The 18,430-nt window shown below is 57.2% G+C and overlaps 1 protein-coding gene across 25 annotated transcripts in view; it reads right to left on the bottom strand.

The window, feature by feature from the left end:
- Positions 1 to 8,672: 8,672 nt before the first annotated feature.
- The window catches only part of DYSF (dysferlin), a 224,002-nt gene continuing 214,244 nt past the window's right edge, over positions 8,673 to 18,430 (bottom strand). For all 25 annotated transcript variants that reach the window (XM_058278903.2, XM_058278900.2, XM_058278898.1 and 22 more), the window contains 5 exons: positions 15,579 to 15,678; positions 14,830 to 15,008; positions 13,310 to 13,419; positions 12,419 to 12,566; positions 8,673 to 8,949 (listed from right to left, as the gene is read on the bottom strand). In XM_058278903.2, the coding sequence (XP_058134886.1) occupies positions 8,911 to 8,949; positions 12,419 to 12,566; positions 13,310 to 13,419; positions 14,830 to 15,008; positions 15,579 to 15,678 (576 nt within the window). In that variant the 3' untranslated portion in view covers positions 8,673 to 8,910. The remainder of the gene's footprint in view (positions 8,950 to 12,418; positions 12,567 to 13,309; positions 13,420 to 14,829; positions 15,009 to 15,578; positions 15,679 to 18,430) is intronic.

Genomic DNA, 18,430 nt, shown 5'->3' with positions numbered 1-18,430 from the left:
GAAGACTTTACCAGCTGTGTGTCTGATTCTAAAAGCTATGCTCTTACCACCTTGCTCTAAATAATCTATTGACCAGGAGTCTGTCCCGCTGGAAATCCTTTTGTAGCCTGAGGCAGCCTTCTGGCCGATCACTCTTTGCTCCCACATCACGTCCTCTGGATGAGTTTGGGTGTCCACAGAGGGAACGCTCACAGGGTAGGCTTCACTGCATTTCCACTTCCGGTGAGATCGAAGAGGGGTGATTTTTCCGAGATTTCAGAAGGCACTGGTCAAAATGAAAATTGGCCTTGGGAGAAAGACAGGTCTCTGCTTCCAGAGTCCAAGCATGAGGGCGACCTTGGAGCAATACTGAGCAAAGCCAGCCCCGCCCCCCCTCCCCCAGAACACAGCGGGGCAGCTAATGCCGGGGGTCAAGGAGGCCATCCTTAAGGTTCCAAGACAATGGAGAGCAAGGAGTGCCAGAATGACGTGCCTCCCTCACCTCCTGCCAAGGTGACTGAAATTCTATCTTTAGACTCGAATTCCCCAGAAAAGCCTGTGGCAAAAGTCTAGTCCCCAGGGAGGGGTGAAATATTTCAACTTTTACTTCTCAGGGGAGAAGTAAATCGGGCACTAAATCGAGAAAGTGATCGGGCACTTCCTTCCCTGATAGGATGCCATAGTAGTCCTGGAAGCCACAAGGCGCTGGAGCTGCATTCCCGCATGGTCCTCAAGCCCTGGGCGCCCGCACGCGCAGTTAAGGTGCGCAAGAGAGTCTTATCGCGAGACTTTGCACAAAGGTCAGAGTGGGTGGAGCAGAAAGCCTGCTTGGAAAGGGGCCTGAGCCATGATTGGGCATGAACCCTGTCAATCATCTCTGCTCTGCAAATGAACTAACATCAGATGGGAGGGCCTTCCCGGGGGATGGTGAACTGTTGGGTACAGGACTTGCTGAGTTCAGGTTCTGACTTGGAAAGTTAGAGGACACCAGGACTGCAAAGAGAGGGGCTGCAAAGAGAGGGGCTGCAAAGAGAGGGCTGCCAGCAGAGCCACCAGAGCTGCCACAGACTGGGTCACTTCAGATGGGCGGGCTGGGTGTGGCCCAGACTGCCCTCCTGGGTGGCCATAGAGGACTATAAGGACACTCGGATTTTTAATCATGACTAAATTTTACACAGGATTTCACAGATGAGTGAGAAATAGTTTTTCATTTAATGTAGTTTTTCTTTTCTTGTAGCTGGGTTCATCTTGTCCTGAGGCAGCCGTCCCACTAATAATTGAAGATTATTTTTAACTTGCTGGTTAAAGAGTCTTTTCCAGCATTAAACAGTCTCTTTCAGGTTAACTCCATCTCCTTGGAGTAAATAGTCAGTTGGGAGTTTGAACTCCCTTTTAGAGTTGTGTCTTCCTTCTCAAAGACCCTAGGCCCGGGGAGTGTGTGTGTGTGTGAGCGCACACGTGCTCATGCATGCACATGCTCAGGACAGCCAGCGTGTAAGGTGAGCTGCAGACAAGAGCCACTGACTTTGGGGTGTTCGATGGCCTGCTCCCCCAGCACCCACCGAGATGTGGCTAATTTACCCCGTTTGGGTATGTTGTGCCAACACATGCTACTAAATCCATGGGGCTCCCAAACCTTAACGTCTGGTCCAGAGTTCTCCCACTCTGTACCCTCTCCTCCAGCATCTTCTTCCCAGAGTTCCCTCAGCACATCCAGTCACCCCATCAGGGTATGTGGGTACCCTCATAGGCCCTGCTAATCTACCCCCGGAGGGTTCCAAGTCATGTTGACACCACGCTGAGCGGGGCAGGGGGGGCTTCTCAGACTGGGCCCAGAGAGGCGGAAGTCTCGCCTCTCCTGCTCCACCCCTGGCCTCTAGAAGTTTGACCCACTGGCATCTTGCGCTGTAGAGTAGCCTTCTGTCTCCCCAGTCCTGAGCCATCTCTGTGACTCCATTCTTCTTGTTCAGACATAGATAGAAAAAGTGCTCCAGGAGCAAGAGAGGGAAAAACAGATTGCAGAGTGGCAAAAGGCACCAGCATGTATTTCAAAAATGTGTTACCTATTAGGTGTGCGAGTGATTTCTTTGTGAGTTTTGGTCTTTTGTTTCATCCTTGGTTCTTGGTCCAGTGCCGTTTGAAAAGATCCCAGAACATCTCTGCTGAACCAAGCAGTAAAGGGAAGGGTCTCCCACCAGATCCAAGCCAAGTGGTGGGGGAGAGGGGAGGACCCCAGAAGACTTGGGGAGGGGGACACAGGTGGGCTCCTGAGCCTCTCAGGGGACTAGAAGGAGGGCTCTGGCCCTAGGTGGGTGGTGGAAATGAGGAGGGCCAGCCACGCGGGCTGGACACTCAGCCCCTCTCCCCAGAATCTGAACCAACCCCACCCCCCATCAACACACACATCTCTTAAGACCTTCCTTAAGGAATCCAGTCAGCCTTGCAGGGTGGTGGAAAACGGAGCCTGGGGTAAACCATGGAGCCTACAGAGAACTACTGGCTTGTGAGGAAACTGACCTGAGGCTCCCTCCACTGGTTTTGGGAGTGGCGGGGCAGGAGGCTTGCCTCTCTTTCCCTCCCTTTTTCTGTTGTGAACCTAGTAAGCCTGGGAGCCAGCAGGGAGGGCGGAACCCAGAAGGCTCTGGCCGCCTGATGGAAGGATGAACAAGCGGAGGAAATTCTCCAGCAGTTGCGTGAGGTCCTTGGGCTCTTTCCTGTCCCCTGCTGTCATAGTCTTTCTGTTTTCCTGTCTCTGTGCTTCACCTTGAATCTATTCATCTCTACATCTGTCTCTCCTTTACACAAACACTCACACACGCCATGAAAAAAACAGAGTCCTAAACAAAGCCAGGGAAATGGGGGGTGACACCCACATGGGTGAGCCGCAGGGAACAGGAGCTGTAGCTGTTTCTCCCCGGAGGGAGAGACAAAAGCAAATGGGGAAAGGAGGGAGAGGAAAGTTACCGCTTCTCATTTAACTATCACAGTGGCCATTTAAGGAGCCGGTATTTCAGGGCGAGCCCTTGCCCTTACCCAGTTCTCCTTCACAAGCAGGAAATGTTTCATGGGCTGTCACCGTGTCCCAGGCAGGGGATGCCACCTGGCTCCTCTGGAAATCTCATAATCCCACATTTATGAAACACTTGGAGAGAGGATTGAGACAAGGTTGAGTTCCCTGGCTATGGAGGCAAAATGGGGAGGGGTGGGGGCCTGGGGGTGGGCGGGCTGTGCCCCTTCCACATCTGTCCAACCTCCCAGTCCGCCCATGCCCGGCTGCCCACCTAGTCCGGGAACAGGAGAACCAACGGTGAAGGTGTGTGTGTAGGTAGAAAAGCTCTCTCTCTGAAATACCAGCAGAGAAAATAAAAGAAGGGAACTGAATATTCTGATACAAAAGGCTTATCAAGTTTTACAGAACCATTTTTCTAACAGATGAGCATAATTCACCACCTCGCAGTGAGTGCAGATCTCAAGTGCTGAGAACTAACTAAATTTCAGAAGAGGAAACTCGATTTGAGACGGCCCTGAGGGACTGGCTCTTAAAGAGAACTTGCAATGAAGCACTTGGTAAATCGCCTTAGTGAAGTTATCTCATTAAGGAAAGAGACGTGCGTTCCGGCCTCCAGGCACAGGCTAAGGGACAGTCAAGTCTGCGGGCCTTTTCCGTCCAGCGGTAACAAGCCCTGGAACGGAAGAGGTGCTAGGGTGGAGGCTGGGGCGTGGGGCGGGCGGGGCGAGCAGAGGGGTACAGGTCAGGAGGGGTCAGCTCAGTGGAGCAGAAGGGAGGAGGGCGGGCGACGAGGGCAGAGGCGCTGAGGTTGCGGCACGTCGGCCTGTGGGGCCTGAGCAAGGCGGAGGTGGTTTGGAAGGCGAAGCAGCTTGGTTAAGAGAGGTTGGAGAAGCAGAACCGGCGGGACCGGGGGATGCTTTGCAAATGGGCGGAGATGGTGGTTGGTGGAGGTGAGGCTCAAGAATGCTTCTCACGGGTCCAGCTCCAAGGATGGGGAGGGGGAGGGAACACTAGAGCAGGGACTTTTTTAATGGTGTGGAGGATAGAGATCCTGAGCGGGGGGAGCTCTGAGTTGGGGGTACCTGTGGGTCCCCCAGGAGGAGATGGCCCTATGGGGTAGACCATCGGGTAACAAGATTGCAGCAGAGGATGGAGACTGGGCCGGACTCGGGGATTCTGGTGTCGTTAGCCATTGCGGGGCCACGGAAGCCACAGGAGTAGAGGAGGCTGCCCCGGAGGTGTGCAGCGTGAGAGCGGGGCCCTGCGAAGGAGCCGGCTCAGGGGGCACGACCCTCGGCAGGGGAGCACACTGAGGGGCGAGGCTGGGGAGCGGAGGAAAACGGGGCAACGGGGGTATCACAGAAGCCAAGGACAGAAAGGTTATCAAGAAACAGAGAATGTTCAGCTGCTCCCAAGAAGCCTCCACAGATTTCCCAAGGCTAGATGGTGTCCTTGGGTGAATGAGAAAAAAGTGCATCTTCCACAAGGCAGTTTGCTTCTATCAGGAAACTATTGTCATACACTGGTTTTATCAGAACACACTTGACTGCCATCTGTGGGGAAGTTGTTGTAATAAATAAGAAATTTATGATATCTTAGTTTTGGGTATTGGTAAGTGCAGTAAAAAGCAGCTTTCAGGGGAACAGAATGAAATTTATCGTTGAGGATACTTGGAGCTGAGGATAACACACTACTCACACCAAATGGGCTTCAACAATAAGGAGCTTATTATCCACATAACAAGGGGTCCGAAATGTGAGCAGTCCCAGAATTGGTTCTCTCCCATTCGCTTTGTGGAGAACCATCTTACTGCTCTGCCGTCCCCCAGTGACATTCTTGGCACAGGCTTGACCCCCCTCGCGATCACAAGATGGCAGCCACGGCTCCAGTCATCACCTTTTCCCACGGCAATATTAAGTAACAGAAAATGATGTTTCTCCTTGTTTCTCCTTTTTTATTAGGGAGAAGACCTTCCTAGAAGTGCCCCATCCCCCACATACCCATCACCAGGACCACCGCCACCTTCCCCTCCCAGCTCGTTACCATGACAGAGTCATGTGCTCCTTCCTAAACCAGTCGCTGGCGAGAGCCATGTCCTTACTGCGATTGTCTTGACCTAACAGCGGCACCTTCCCTGGGGCTGAGGTGGGCTCCTCTCTGAGCTCAGGGTCGGCTGGCCCTGAGTATCGGGGTTCTTTTAGCAAGGACAAGAGAGAGGGTGGCCGCTGGGAGAGGCAGCCCAGAGGGTGTGCGACAGGGTTGAAACCAGATCACAGTGGGTGGAAGGGGAGTGTGAGGCGAGGAGGTGGAGGCAGGAAGTGCAGACAATGCTTTCTAGAACTTTGAGAAGGAAGGAGAGGTTACCTGCAGGGAGAGGTGGAAAGAGGAAGGGCATTTTAATTATGCCCTACACAGGGTTGAACTCACTTGTCTAAAACTGACTTGATACATGGTACCACCATCTGACCACCCATAAAGCCAGACAGCTGGGAGTCATTTGGGATTGATCTGGCAGCCCCCACCCCACAGCCCTAACCTGTCAATCCTCACATCCTGTCGAGTCTTATTGCTCGGTAGCTCTGCCATCCACTCTCTATGCCAGGGTTTCTCAACAGTGGCATTGCTGACATTTTTGACTGGAGACGTCTTTGTGGTGCTCATTGTAAGATGTTGAGGAGCAACCAGATGCCAAGTGCACCCTCGCCACTCTCCCCCTCATCGTGGCAATCAAAAATGTCTGGGGACATTGCCAAATGTCCCAGCGGTGGAAAGCAGGAGGGCCTCCCAGCTCAGCACGACTGCCTCCCGCTTGTGTGGAAACTCCTAGGGACTCGTGGACTCACTCTGGCCTGTCTTCACACACTCTGTTCCCTCTATGGTCTCTTCCACTCCTGCTTGTCCATCAGCATATTAGAACAGCCTATCTACTCACCTGCCTCTCCTGCTCGTTGTGAGCTCGGGGAGGGCAGGAACCATGTTTCCCTCTCAGCATTTTATCTCTAGGACCTAGCACTCTGCCTGGTGCGTAGCTGACCCTCAATCTATAATTCTTTATTCAATATGTGATGAATGAATGACTGAGTGAGTGAATAATGAATCACTCCCGCCCAGCCTTTCAGATCTTCCCCAGTTGGCTCCTGGGTTACTAAGCAGGCTTCTAAACGGTCCTCTGCATCCAGCCATGCGGGGTTCCTCGCCATTTGGGATCACAGACTTTTTTTGAGCATTGGGTGAGTGCTCTGGACCCTTGCCTTCTCAAAGTCACTTATACCAGAGAGTGTCCATAACCTGACGTCCACCCATGTTCCCCTAAAGGACTCCTGTCTCCCAAGGTAAGAATTCAGCCAGAATGATTTTTCAAACATGAGATTCGGATCACGGTCGGCCCAGGTTTCAGTCCTTCTGTGCTTCTTCACTGTCACCAGAATGAAGTTCAAGCTCCTCGGCTGCCCACACAAGGCCCCTCCACACCCAGCCTCTCCCTTCCAGCCCCTCTTCCCTCTCACCTTGCAGGCCCGGCTCCCCTCCAGCTGCCCTCTCCCTCTCACCTCGCCCTGGGTGAGCTAAGCTCTCCAAGAGCCATCAGACTCTGCTCCTACCTCGGCCTCCCAGAACACCTTCCCCTCCTCTACAAGGGGCCAGCTCCAACACTCAGCTCAAGGGATGTCCCTCCCCGACAAGTCTCCTGCCCCCCCCCTGCCCCAGGGCCAGTCGGTGCTCCTTCCCTGGTACTCCCATAAGGGTACAAATCATCACTAGTTTCCCAATATACTTTTCCCACCAGGCTAGGAGCTGTGAAAGGTCAGGGATCAGGTAATTCACTACTGCATCCTCAGAATCTGCTCTCAGCCTGCTGAATGGAGTATCGCAATAAACATTAGCTGGGTGTGGTGTCTCCTTGCCATGCAATCCCATTTCCCCTGATTTTTGCTTGGTGATTGATATGGTTCCAGGGAGCAGCTGTGACCCCAGGAGTGGTGCCAGCATTAGACGGAACCCAACCCTGAGGAGGGCAGAGCAGAGAGGCATAAAGAATGCAAGCTCTTGATGTCCTGACAGAGCAGCTGGATCAGCCCTTGGGTAAAGCCAGTCCTTCTGGATGTTTCATTTCTTAAGCCATTAAATTCCCTTAATGATGTTAGTTTGGGTAGGGTTTTTTCTTACCTGCAACCCAAAGCAGCAAGATAAATCATATGAATAACTGAAAAAATTAATGAATGGGCACAGTGTCCTCCAAAACTCTTTTAAGCCAGCTGATAGTTACATTCTATGCATTGATTTCCTCCTGCCTCCCTGTAACTGGGAGGAAAAAGCGAACCTTCTTTTCAAAACTAACACCTTCCTCCTTTTCCAGAAATAGGTTCCATTAAACCCTCCACCTCAGTCTGTCTTACATCTTTGACCTTTCCCTATCTCCTGGCCTCGGTCTTTCCATCTTCACATACTCTCAGATCTCCCTTATCCTAAAATAAAATGTAACAAAATACAAAAGCTCTCAACTCCTGAGCCCCACTTCTTCCTTCCCCTCGCCTGCCATCCTCCCTAACAGCAGTGAACTTCCGGCCTCCACACCTGCCTGCGCCCTTCCCAGAAGAGCACAGAAGAGCTTTGACTCTGGTCCCTGCTGCGGGCTGTGTGAGGCCGCCCGGCACCAGGCTCAGTGCCAGGGTCTCAAGCCTGGCCACCCAGGGCCACGCAAAGCTGGCCAGCGAGGGCCCCCTCCAGCCGGCAGCACTCCTGCAGCGAGACTCGCTCCGCTGTTCCGAGGCGGCTCCGTCACCCGGGAGGGTCGGGGATATCAGCGCCTCTGCCTGGGCCCCAGAGTGCAGGGAAGAGCAGGGGGGGGCGCTGGAAGGATCACTCGGGGGCCTCGGGGCCCGGGCCAGGGGAGCAGGCCCACAGCAGGAAATCGGAGAAGCCCTCCTGGGAACAGGCAGCCACCCAGGAGAAGGGGAGGCCAGGCTTGGCGCGTTCCAGCCCCCCAGGCGGGAGGGGCGGGGCCTCCCTTTCGGAAACACGGTGTTCTCGGCTCTCTGCCTTTCCTGTAAGGGTGCTCCTGCAGCTTCCTTAGGTTTAGCCTGATTCCTGCAGGGAATGTCAGACCAGCGATTAATGCCAAGCTTCCGACTGCAAGGGAAGGTGGCTTTGTCCAGGCCGGACCTATAAAGTAGGGTCACGGAGCAAAGGGAGGGGATCCCAAGGAACCCCAAGAGCATGGGGACAAGGCCAAAGCCAGGGGCGCAGTAGCCCTCCTTGCCGGAAGAGTTTCTGGCCCAACCCTTTCCTTGGTGCTCCGTTTTTATAAAGAGGAACTGTTCCCTTAGCAAGGTCCAAAAAAACCAGAAGGTATCATTAACTGGCCCCTTGAGCAAAGGGTGGCCTGGGAAAGGAAGGGGAGCTGTCCAGGGAGAAAGGAGTAAGTCTTAGAGAAAAGAGGAGGAAGAAAAGGCTGGGTCTTTGGGCAGGCCAGACTCCAAGCCTCAAAGCCCACCGCCTCCCCCGCAGCCGGTCTTGTAAAAGAATAAACAGTTCCACAGGGCCCCCCACCCGCTACATCTGGGTGCTTCTGTCTCATAAATGCTGAGATGGCGCACACCCCATCCTCCTTCCCCGCCCACCCAGACACGTCCCCCCATACACAGTCACACCCCATTCGGGTCCGACAGACACGCACCAACACTGCTTTGTGGTTTAAACTGTCTTGTACTGAAATACGAGCTGATCCAAAAAAAAGGGCTGGGTGGGGGGGAGAAAGAAATGATGAAAGCAGAGCGGTCCCGGGGCTGGGTGTTGCCAACTCTGGGAGCACGTGCAGGTCCATCTGCCTGTCTGCCCTCCCTGGCAGGATGGTCGGGCCTTGGAGGTCTGGAGGAGGTCGGCTGAGCAGGAGGTCTGGAGGAAGTCACTGGGTAGGCATGTCCTCAGCGGAAGGGCTTTACCAGCTTCATGGCAGCGTAGTTCTGGAGGGAGGAAGCAGCGACACGTGGCGACCCCATCAGCCCAGGTACCCTTGCAGCGGCAGTCCCCACTGGAGGGGGCTGGGAAAGGAGGCTCGCGGCGATTCACACCCTGCCTGCACCTCGTCCTCACTACCTACCATCCCCGCTCCACCCAGCCCCGTGCTCCTGCCCATCAGGCAGGCCCAGCCCGTCCTGGCACGCCTGGGGGCCAGAGCTGCCTGAACTGCTCTGTCATTCCCCCATCGACCCGGGACCCACTGCCATATATTCAAACCAGCTGCCGGAGGACGCCTCTGACCCTCTGGGGCCTGGCCAGGGGAGGCTGCCCGGCCTCCTCCATCAGACAGGTGGTCTGAAGGCAGGGCCACCATCCCCCACACACACCCAGCCCAGGCTCCCTGGCCACCACGCCCCTGCGCAGAAAGCAGAGATGAAGTTGGGCAGTGGGGTGCACGGGGATGACCCCCAACGCAGGCCAGCACCAGAGACGGGTCGCCTTGAGGAAGCCCTGCCTGCTCCAGCCCCACCAGGAATCTCCCCTCCCCACTCCCTGCCCCCCCAAAACCATGAAAACACACACAACACAACACAGGGCTCCTAATTGGGACAGCATGTTCCCCAGCGCCGTCCCGGCAAAGCCGACCCTGGAAACAAAGCCGGCCGCTCCTTCCCCGCCAAGCTGCCTCCTGCCTCCCCACGCTGGCCCTCCTCCCGGCCGGCTCCAGGGGGGAGGTTGAGAAGAGTCAGACGGGCTGCCCCCCACCCTCCTCCCGGGGGACTTTCCAGGAGGGTGGGAGAGGAGGCCAACTGGAGGGGAGCCGTCCTCGGCTCATCCACCCGGCCCCGGCTTGGAGCGGCAGGAGAAGGCCCTCGGGCTCCTGGCCCCAGGCCTGACCCCCAGGTGCGGGGCCCCTGGGAGGTGCGGGGCCCCTGGGAGGTACAGCATGGGGCGGCCAGGTGACCGAGTGAGCTGGGTGGAGGTAGCACAGGCCAGTCACACCGGCCGGCGGCAGCAGCATCCTGCCACCTGAACCCGGCGGGGACCCGACCTCCATGTGGCACTCCAGAGGACAACTTCTGGGAGAACTCCAGGGAGTGGTGCCACTGCTGGGCGCCAAGAGACAGGGGAGGGGCTTTGGCCTCTGGACCTGCCCCAAGGACCTGAGGCTAAGGACACCCCCTCCAGAGGCCAGGCCAGGTCACTGGTTGGAAATAACTAGAAATCTTCCCTTCCTCTCCCAGCAGCCAACGTCCCATGGTCCCAGAAGTGTTTCAAGGGCCCCGGTCCAGCCGGCTGGGGCTGGGGGGGGGCATGGGAAGGACAGTGGTGGGGTCACTTTGGACGTGCCTGTGCCATCACCGTGGCTTTAGAGGAGGAGGCTTATATATGGACCCCCAGAGGGCAAGGGAAGTGCCCCGAACTGCAGTCCCAGGCCCCCTCGACTGGCCCCCTCCTCGTGAGTGTGGTTCACCGAGCTCACACAGGAGTCCCTGTAGGGCCGGCACCCAGCCAACATCTCCTGCCCCCAAGGGCAGTGCTCCGTCCTTCCAGGTGTCCAGGTGACATTCTCCCTCAGCGGCTCTGGGGCCAGCCCAGGATTCTGCGTTTCCAACGAGCGCCCAGTGATGCTCCTGGGGCAGGGAGCCACGCGCTGACGAGCAAGGGTCTGCGCCAGCCCCCTCTTCCTCAGCGCCGCTGGCCGGAGCCTCATGCTCGAGCAATGAGTGCCACGAGGGTTCCTCCTTGTTCCCTGCCCACCAGCCCTCATCCTCATCTCCCTCATCCAGCCACGCATCCCCGGCGCTAAGTGAATGGCGCCGGGTAGACACAAAGGGAAGGGAGGGGAGCCTGAGGGCCCGGGCGGGCCCTCCCCAGCTGGCAACTGGCCTGACGGGGGACGCTCGGGCTGAGACGAGACCCCTGGTTGCCCCAGGCAGCGACGCCTCTGGGCATGCGCCCCTCCCTGGTCCAGAGTCTAACCTCCTGTTTGTGAGCTCACCTCCCTTAACTTAAAGCGCCCCCCTCCCCGACTGCAAGCTGCAGGTCCCCGCTCCGTGGTGCACCCTGCCCTGTGGTCCAAGCTTGCCAACCAGCTGTGACTGTTGCAGCTGAGCCTCGGGATGCACTGCACCCTGGGGCCGCAGGTATCATGGGCAGCCCGGGCGGTCTGGCCCCTGGCCCTGGCTCCAGACCCTCCTCTGTTGCTGATGGAGCAGAGGGTACAGGCCTGAGCCAGAGTCCCCTCAGCCGCTCCTCACAGAGTACGATGGCAGGCACTGAAGCCAATGGTTCCTGGTTTTAACTGTCCCCCTGGAGGCTCGTCTGCTGATAGGAGGCATCACCAGTTAAGGTGGGAGAGAGCCTCTGGGAGGAGGGGCAAAGCACGGCACTCCCATGGCAGGAATTCCCCAAGCAGGCGGTCCACGCAGGGACAAAGCCCTCGGCCGCCGGCCTGATGCCGACGGGGACTGCCGGACAGGGAGCTGTGCAGATTGGCTCTGCAGCCTGGAGCCAGTCCTTCCCCTCTCTGGGTAGTTGTTTCCTTGCCATTAAAATCAGGGTGTCCCGGGGTTCGACTGTATCATCCTCTCAACTTTGACATGGGTTTGGACAGTTCATATGAGTGACGTATTTAAAAATTTAAAGGCCCACTTTAAAAGTCAGGCGTCATCCTGGGAACCCTGGGATCCCTTCCAGGTCTGAGGTTTCAGACACTGGGTGGCTTGAGCATGCACGGATGAGCTGTGGGGGCTGGAGAAGCACGGGCTCCCCCTCCGGGGCAGGGCCCCCCAGAGCTGGGGCTGCAGCAGCTGTCGCTGAAGGGGCCCTGGCCAGCTCTCCACCAGGCATGGACTGGCTTCTTAGCCAAGGAAAAGGGGCACCAACATGCACTGGGCCAAGGGAGCGGCCCCTGGGCCAGCCCCTGCTCACCCCGCGCCCACCCGGCCGCAGGAGCAGGACACGCTCTATCCAGCCCCTGTGGGGGGATGTTATCTGAGACCCTCTCCCAGACCCAGGACACCCCCTCTGCTACACCCAGCGGGTGCCCTCCCCACAGACACGGAGACCTCTCCTCAGCTCCACCATCCTCATCTTCCCTTCCCTTCTGGACCCAGTTCCAGACCCTCCATCCAGAAGCCCCCCACCCAGGCCAGGGGCTTCCACAAGACGGCTGTCTCCCCGTCAAGGGCAGGGAGCCAGTCTCCTCTGGACTACGTGCTCCCCAGGGTAGGATTTTGTCTCCTCTATCAGACTGGGCACTCCCCAGAGGAGGGTCTGTGCCTCCTCCCTCAGACCAACGGCTTGCCAAGGACAGAGGCGATTTCTTTCCATCACAGAGAGGGGGGGAGAGCGTTTTCAGGGCAAGGGCGGACCCCCATCAGGCCAGAGGGCAGGGGCTGTGCCTCCCCCATCAGACCAGGAGCTCCCCCGAGCCAGGGGCTGTGCCTCCCCCACTGGGCTACTCACGGGGAAGGCATAGACGAAGATGGCCAAGAAGAGCACGAGGATGAAGACGACAATGAAGAGGATGATGGCGCACCGGAATCGCCGCCACAGGATGAACTTTATGGTTTTGTACGGGGAGGTGAACCACAGGAAGGAGGTGTCGGGGCGCCTGAAAGCAGATCGCAGAGGTCAGAGGGCACCGCTCATCACGGCCGGTGCCTCCGGGCCCCGCTCTCAGCTCAGACATCGGTCCACAGCCCTGGCCCTCCACAGCCTGCCCTCAGGGTCCCCCAGCCTCACGCCCTTCACCCCAAAACAGACAGCCCCCGACATGGCGAGTGTGTTCCCCCCTCCCCCCTTCGCCCCCGTGTTCCCAGCCTCCCCCACTCCCAGGCTGCACCCCCCTTCAAGCCCTGCGTGTAGGAAAGACAGGGACTCATCTCCCCATTTTCTGGATGGGAAAATCAAGGCTGAAAGACTGTTGTAAAGCCACGCGATTAGAGCAGGAGAGCGCTGGCAGGCAGCTGGGTAAGGGGAAAGACCTTGGGCAGGCCCCCCAGGTCATCAGACCAGGTCTGAGAATTCCAGCTTCGTCACTTTCTTAGTGGAATGACCTTACTGAGTTTTTCGGAGACTGTTTGCTCATTTGTCGAGTGGGGCTAATGATACAAATATGGGAAGGTTCTGTACCGCACTGTACATACGCCCCACAGCAGGGTCCTTGTCACGTAGCAAGTAGGTGCTGAGCAGTGCCTGTTTCTCCAGTTGGCTGAGGAGGAAGTATCCCCTACAATGACACCTATGCCTCCCCCCTGGGGGCTGGGGGGGCCTCTGTGCCTTGCAGCAGGGATCTCCTGGCCTCTGGCTTATACCACCGACCCCCCAGGTCTCCAGGCCCCCGGGGCTGCTGACCTTGGGCTCTCCAGCTTGGGGTTCATGTTGGGCTCGTCGCGGCCCTGGCCCGCGGGCCGCTCCTCGTGCTCGCTCTCCGCCAAGATCTCCAGCGTCATCTCCAGCTTGCCCTGCAGACGGGGGGCCTGGTCACGGGCACGAAGGCTCTGCCCCGGGGGCCTGGAGAGGAGCCGGGCCCCAAGGATGCAAGGACCTCTTCATTATTTTAAAAAAGGATGTGGGCTTGTCAGGCTCACACAAGCCACATGTGCCCCTGGTAGAATGACCAGAAACTACAGAGCTGTCCAGAGAAAGGTGACTATCGCTTATAATTCACGTGGACACAGGCACTGTTAATCCACTTACATACCGGAGCGCTTTCTCTCTGCAAGTGACGAAGTAGCGTACTGGAGATATAGTTCTGCAGCTTGCCTTTTTTGCTTAGGAGTATATTATATTTGGCAATAATTACATATAATTATATATTCTTTAAAGTTTGCTTTTTAATGGCCACAAAATATTCCACGGGAAGGCTGACCATAATTTAGCGAACTACTTCTTTGGGTTCATTTAGGTTGTTGCCAACCTTTGACATCATAACTAATACTGCAAGAAACATCCCAGGAGCTAAATTTTTTATTTTGTTTATTTCTTCAGGAGAGATATTAGAAGTGGGATGAGTGTCAAAGACCATAAATAATGTTAAATGTCTTATTATTACTAGCAAATTGTTTCCCAAATAATATAATAATTAGCACTCTCACCCAAAGTAGATAAGGGTGCCTGTCTCTCCACATCCTCACTAGCAATGAGCATTTTTATTTAAAAAAAAAAAGAAAAAAGTCTTTTTTAACTTAATAAGCAAAAATGTTCTCACATTTAAAATGTTCCTTTATTTCATGACTAGGGGGCATCAGCTAGTTCTTTATGTATAATGGCCATTGGTATTTCTTTTGTGAATTGTCTATTCATGTCCTGGGCTCATTTTTCTTTCGGGGTGTTAGCATGTCTCATCAATTGTTATCATTCCTGGTATAAAGTGCACTTTCTTCCCGAGGGCCACTTCGAGGGCTGGCTGGCTGCCATCCCTAAGACAACTAGTGAGGTATCCTCCCAGGGTGCTCTGGACATGCTCTGGACTCAGGGACAGGACCATTCTCCCCGGTCCTCCAGCCACGCCCTGAGCAGACCTCTGGGCAAAGAAGGTCCTCGAAGAGTCCTGCTCCAAGGGGACAGGCCTGACCCCCGCCCATCACAGGAAGCCTGAGTCAAAGGCAGGCTAGGACCAAGCTCACTGTTAAGGTCAAGTGAGCAGAGTATCCACAGGTCCCCATGAGACACGGCCACCTTCAGATTCAAATAGGTTTTCCCAGAATGTGAGCCTCAAAGGAGAGGAAGGCTGGGCCTGGACGGCAAGAGGGACGATGGAGAATAGAGACGGCGGGGGGAGAGCAGGGGAAGGGGAGAACCAGCGAGCGTGTTGGTGCCCGTGCTGGGTGTGGCAGAAGCCGTGCCACCGGGGCTGGGGGGAGAAGACTTACCGCCAGCGTCTTCTTCTCACCCTCTTCTGCCACACAGGGCCACCAGCCCTTCACTGTCTTCTGTTCAAAAAGAGACACAAACCACTCAGGGTGGAAAGTGTCATCTAGCTGGTTTAGGGAGCACTTTTCCGCCGTCTTGGCCGGCTTGGGCATGTGTTTGAGATCCAGCTGCAGGGAACCTGCAACAGAGGGGTGCTCTTTGGCCAAGAGTGCTGCAGTCACTGCCAATCTAGGGCCACCCTGCAGCAGGGTGGGTTCAAGAAAAACACAAGGTCACCTCCTCATCTCCCATCCACAGCAGAGCCACGAGCATATCCCCCGACCTGCCCACCTCTCCACCCACTTCCAGCCGCCTGCTCTTCCTGCCTCATGCCCACTAACCTACCCACGTGGCTGTTCACCTGTGCAGAGGATCCACCTGTCCCACCTCTCATCGCACTAGGCAGAATCCATTCCTACACCCATTGCTTGCATTCATCATGCAGAAATGTTTATTGAGCACCTTCTGAACGACGGGCATGGTGCTGGGGCTTGGAATTACAGTGGAGGAGCTCGCAGTCTGGCAGGGGAGACTCGCGTCATCACACGCCTCGCGCAGCACTGGGGACCTGGGGACCCTGAGCTCCCCGAGGGCAGAAAGGAGGACCGCTCCTCCTGTCCAGGCTTCCCAAGGAGCCCAAGAGTGGCCTCCACACAGGAGGAAGCAGCCCCCGATGGGCAGAACAGGGTTGACCCCCAACGGTGCTCACCCAGGTAGTCGTCAAAGGAGAACCTGTCATTGTCCCAGATCTGGAAGATCACTCGTGCTGGGATTTTGCTCTCGGTCTTGTCCAGCCTCCAGAAGGCATCCTGGCCCAGAGAAGCAAGCAGGGAAGCAAGGTTAGAGAAAGGCAGTGGTCCCGTCCAGCCTGGAAGGCTGCCCGGAGGAGGCAGTGGAGTGGGATGTCGTTTAGGGTCTTGCCAGAGCCAGGGTGCCAGCAGAAAGACCGCAAAGGGTAGACCGCCCACCCCCCCCCCCCCCCCGCCCAGGGCAGTGTTCCAGGGCGGGCTCACGTCACATGAGATGGCTCTTGTAAGCCATGAGACCATTACGTGAGTCTTATCACACCCACTCGACAAATGCTAAAACAGGCTTAGAGAAGTCAAATTTCACCCTGTTAGCCCTTCTCTGCCTGTGTGATCTTGGGGTCAGGGTGGGCTGGCTGAGAACCTGGGGGGCCCTCATCCCATTCTGGCTGTCACCAGGATTGCTCCGTAATACACCACCGTAAAGGGCTGTTCCTGACAGCCAGTAACCCCAGCTCCTGCCTCACCACCCCACCCACCCTAACTTCCAAGAGCTAGCCCCAGAGAAACCAAAAGCCCACAGGGCTGGGATTACACCAGTACCATTGCTTGTGCACGCTGGATGGATTTAGGCTTCGCTAATAGGTATCAATAAAATCGATTTGTTAAAATAAAACAAAATAAAGTAAAAAGCCGTCTGCCAAAAGGGGAGGAGCAGCCCTTGTCCCACGGCCACCACCGCGGGCAGGACCCCACCCCCATCCCTCAACTTGGGAAAACGCCCCCCAGAGCACTGGAGGCATGTGGGGTGGCGATGTGAGGCCGAGGTTTACCCACGGGTCCAGCCAGGCTCAGCCCAGAGGACAGTCCCTGGGGCACCCCTACTCTGTGCCGTCGCGGCAGCCCGACCTGAGATGCTGGCCGGGACGGGAAGCGCATGGAGCCTCCTGCAGGCAGAGGGTGCCAGGCCCTGAGCACCAGGCAGGGCTGGAGCCTGCACCCAAGCCTCCCGACACCCAGCCCGGCTCTATCACAGACCCTCAGGGACACTACACCCCGGGGGACAGACTGTGGGCACCGGCGGGGGGGCACTGCTGGCAAGATGGGGTTCGGCTGGCTGGCGGATCCCATATCGCCTGTGGCCCAGGCAGGACCACGCCTTCCAAGTGCCCACCCCAGACTGCCACCCGCATCCCACCCAGCTCCCGAACCAAGAACGCAGTCCCTGCCTGTAAGGAACAGTCACCCCACAAGGCTGCCTTGCGTTGACGGAGGGGCTCGGGCGGGCCCCCGGCCCCCCAGCCCTCTGGCTGGTGCCTCCCCCCACCGTTCCAGGCCCCAGCTGGCCCCAGCCCTCCTGCAGGTGCCTCCCTCCTCTGGCGAGGCTTTTACGGCCAGCTCCGCAGGCCCCCGGCTCAGGCCGCCAGCATCCTCCCTTCCTTCTGGCCCGCCCGGTTTATGGGCTCAGTAATGAGCCAGAGGTTCAAACGGCCCCTGGTGGGAGCAGCTGGGCTGGGGGCCCCAGCCTGGGGAAGGCGCCCCCCTCCCCAGGTCCCCGCCGCTCATTACGCTCCCGGCCTGGGCCCTTTTACTAGCTGTTTATTTGCAGGGTGGGTGCCTGACGTGCAGGCGGGACCTGGTGGGTGTGCTGGGCTCCAGGTGGGGAGCCGGGCCAGGGCGACCGGCGGTGCTTCAAAGCCGCCGGATGAAAGGAGACCTTGTACTTTTACGACAGTCTCGTCTGGTTAATGGGGTCCCTGGAGAGCCAGCCTGCCAGAGGCCCTGAGCCCCAGCGGCAGAGGCCTGGCTCTGCAGCAGGCCCGGGGAGCCCAGAGGCTTGACGGGGGCCTCCCACGCCAGCCCGGACCCGGGCTCAGTCCTGCTGCCCAGACCAGGCCAGCGGCACCCCCTGAGGGCCCAGCTCCCCGGGGTCCCTGCTCCCCCAGAGGCCCAGCCAGCTTCCTCTCGCCCCAACCTGGTCGACTTTGGAACCAGCTGGACTCGTTCTAACCTCTTCTTCCGACCTCCACCTCCCCCTGGAGCCTGGCACCCCACGGAACCTTCCGTTCCCTCCAGCCCCACCCTCCCAGCGCGCCTCTCCCTCGGCTCCTGGAGCCCTGCCACCCTCGCCCCTCCTCCTCTTCATCCTGCAGCCCCTTGGGTTCTCTTTAGCCCTGAGGGCCCCCAGCCCACCTCTCCCTTCCCTAACCCTCAACCCCTCTTCCTCCAGACCCCCTGGTGGGTAAGTCCAACTCTCTCCTCCTTCCTTGCCAGAGGCGGGCCACCCCAAATTCATCAGCAACATCAGCTGGGCCCTCAGAGTCGGCAGGTAGTCCTGCTCTGTGCCACCAATTAGTGCCCTCTCGCTCTCTCTCCTCTCTCTCTCTATGTGTGTGTCTCTCTCATATTCAGTATTTCCAAACTTTTTCATTTGACTCAAACTACCTACCACATTGCCAGGAGATTATCCCTCCTCTTACTTTAGAGAAAAGAACAGAAGCCTCAGCTTCCTGCAGCAACTTCTTGCCAACACCTCCACCTGCCGTGGCGAAGGGAAGGAGGCAGTGTGCCCCTCTCAGCCTTGGCTCCACCACCCACAGTGCAGAGCTGGGGGAGATCCCAGGGACAGTGTGTGCCACGCCTCTGTCTCCCCATTCCTGGCCTCCACTCTCCCTCTGTCCATAGCAAAGAGGGGGTGTGCTTTGACTTGGAGCACTCCCTGACAAATGCAACGTTTGCTTTGTTGTGGAAACACGCTTGTGTCAGACACACATACTGAGGAAAGGCAGGCAAGATTAAACCTGCAGATAGTCTA

Source organism: Dasypus novemcinctus, chromosome 17, assembly GCF_030445035.2.
Source record: "Dasypus novemcinctus isolate mDasNov1 chromosome 17, mDasNov1.1.hap2, whole genome shotgun sequence".
Taxonomy (NCBI): Eukaryota; Metazoa; Chordata; class Mammalia; order Cingulata; family Dasypodidae; genus Dasypus; species Dasypus novemcinctus.
Note: the sequence above shows the minus strand (reverse complement) of the source record. Positions and strands in the feature narration are given on the sequence as shown.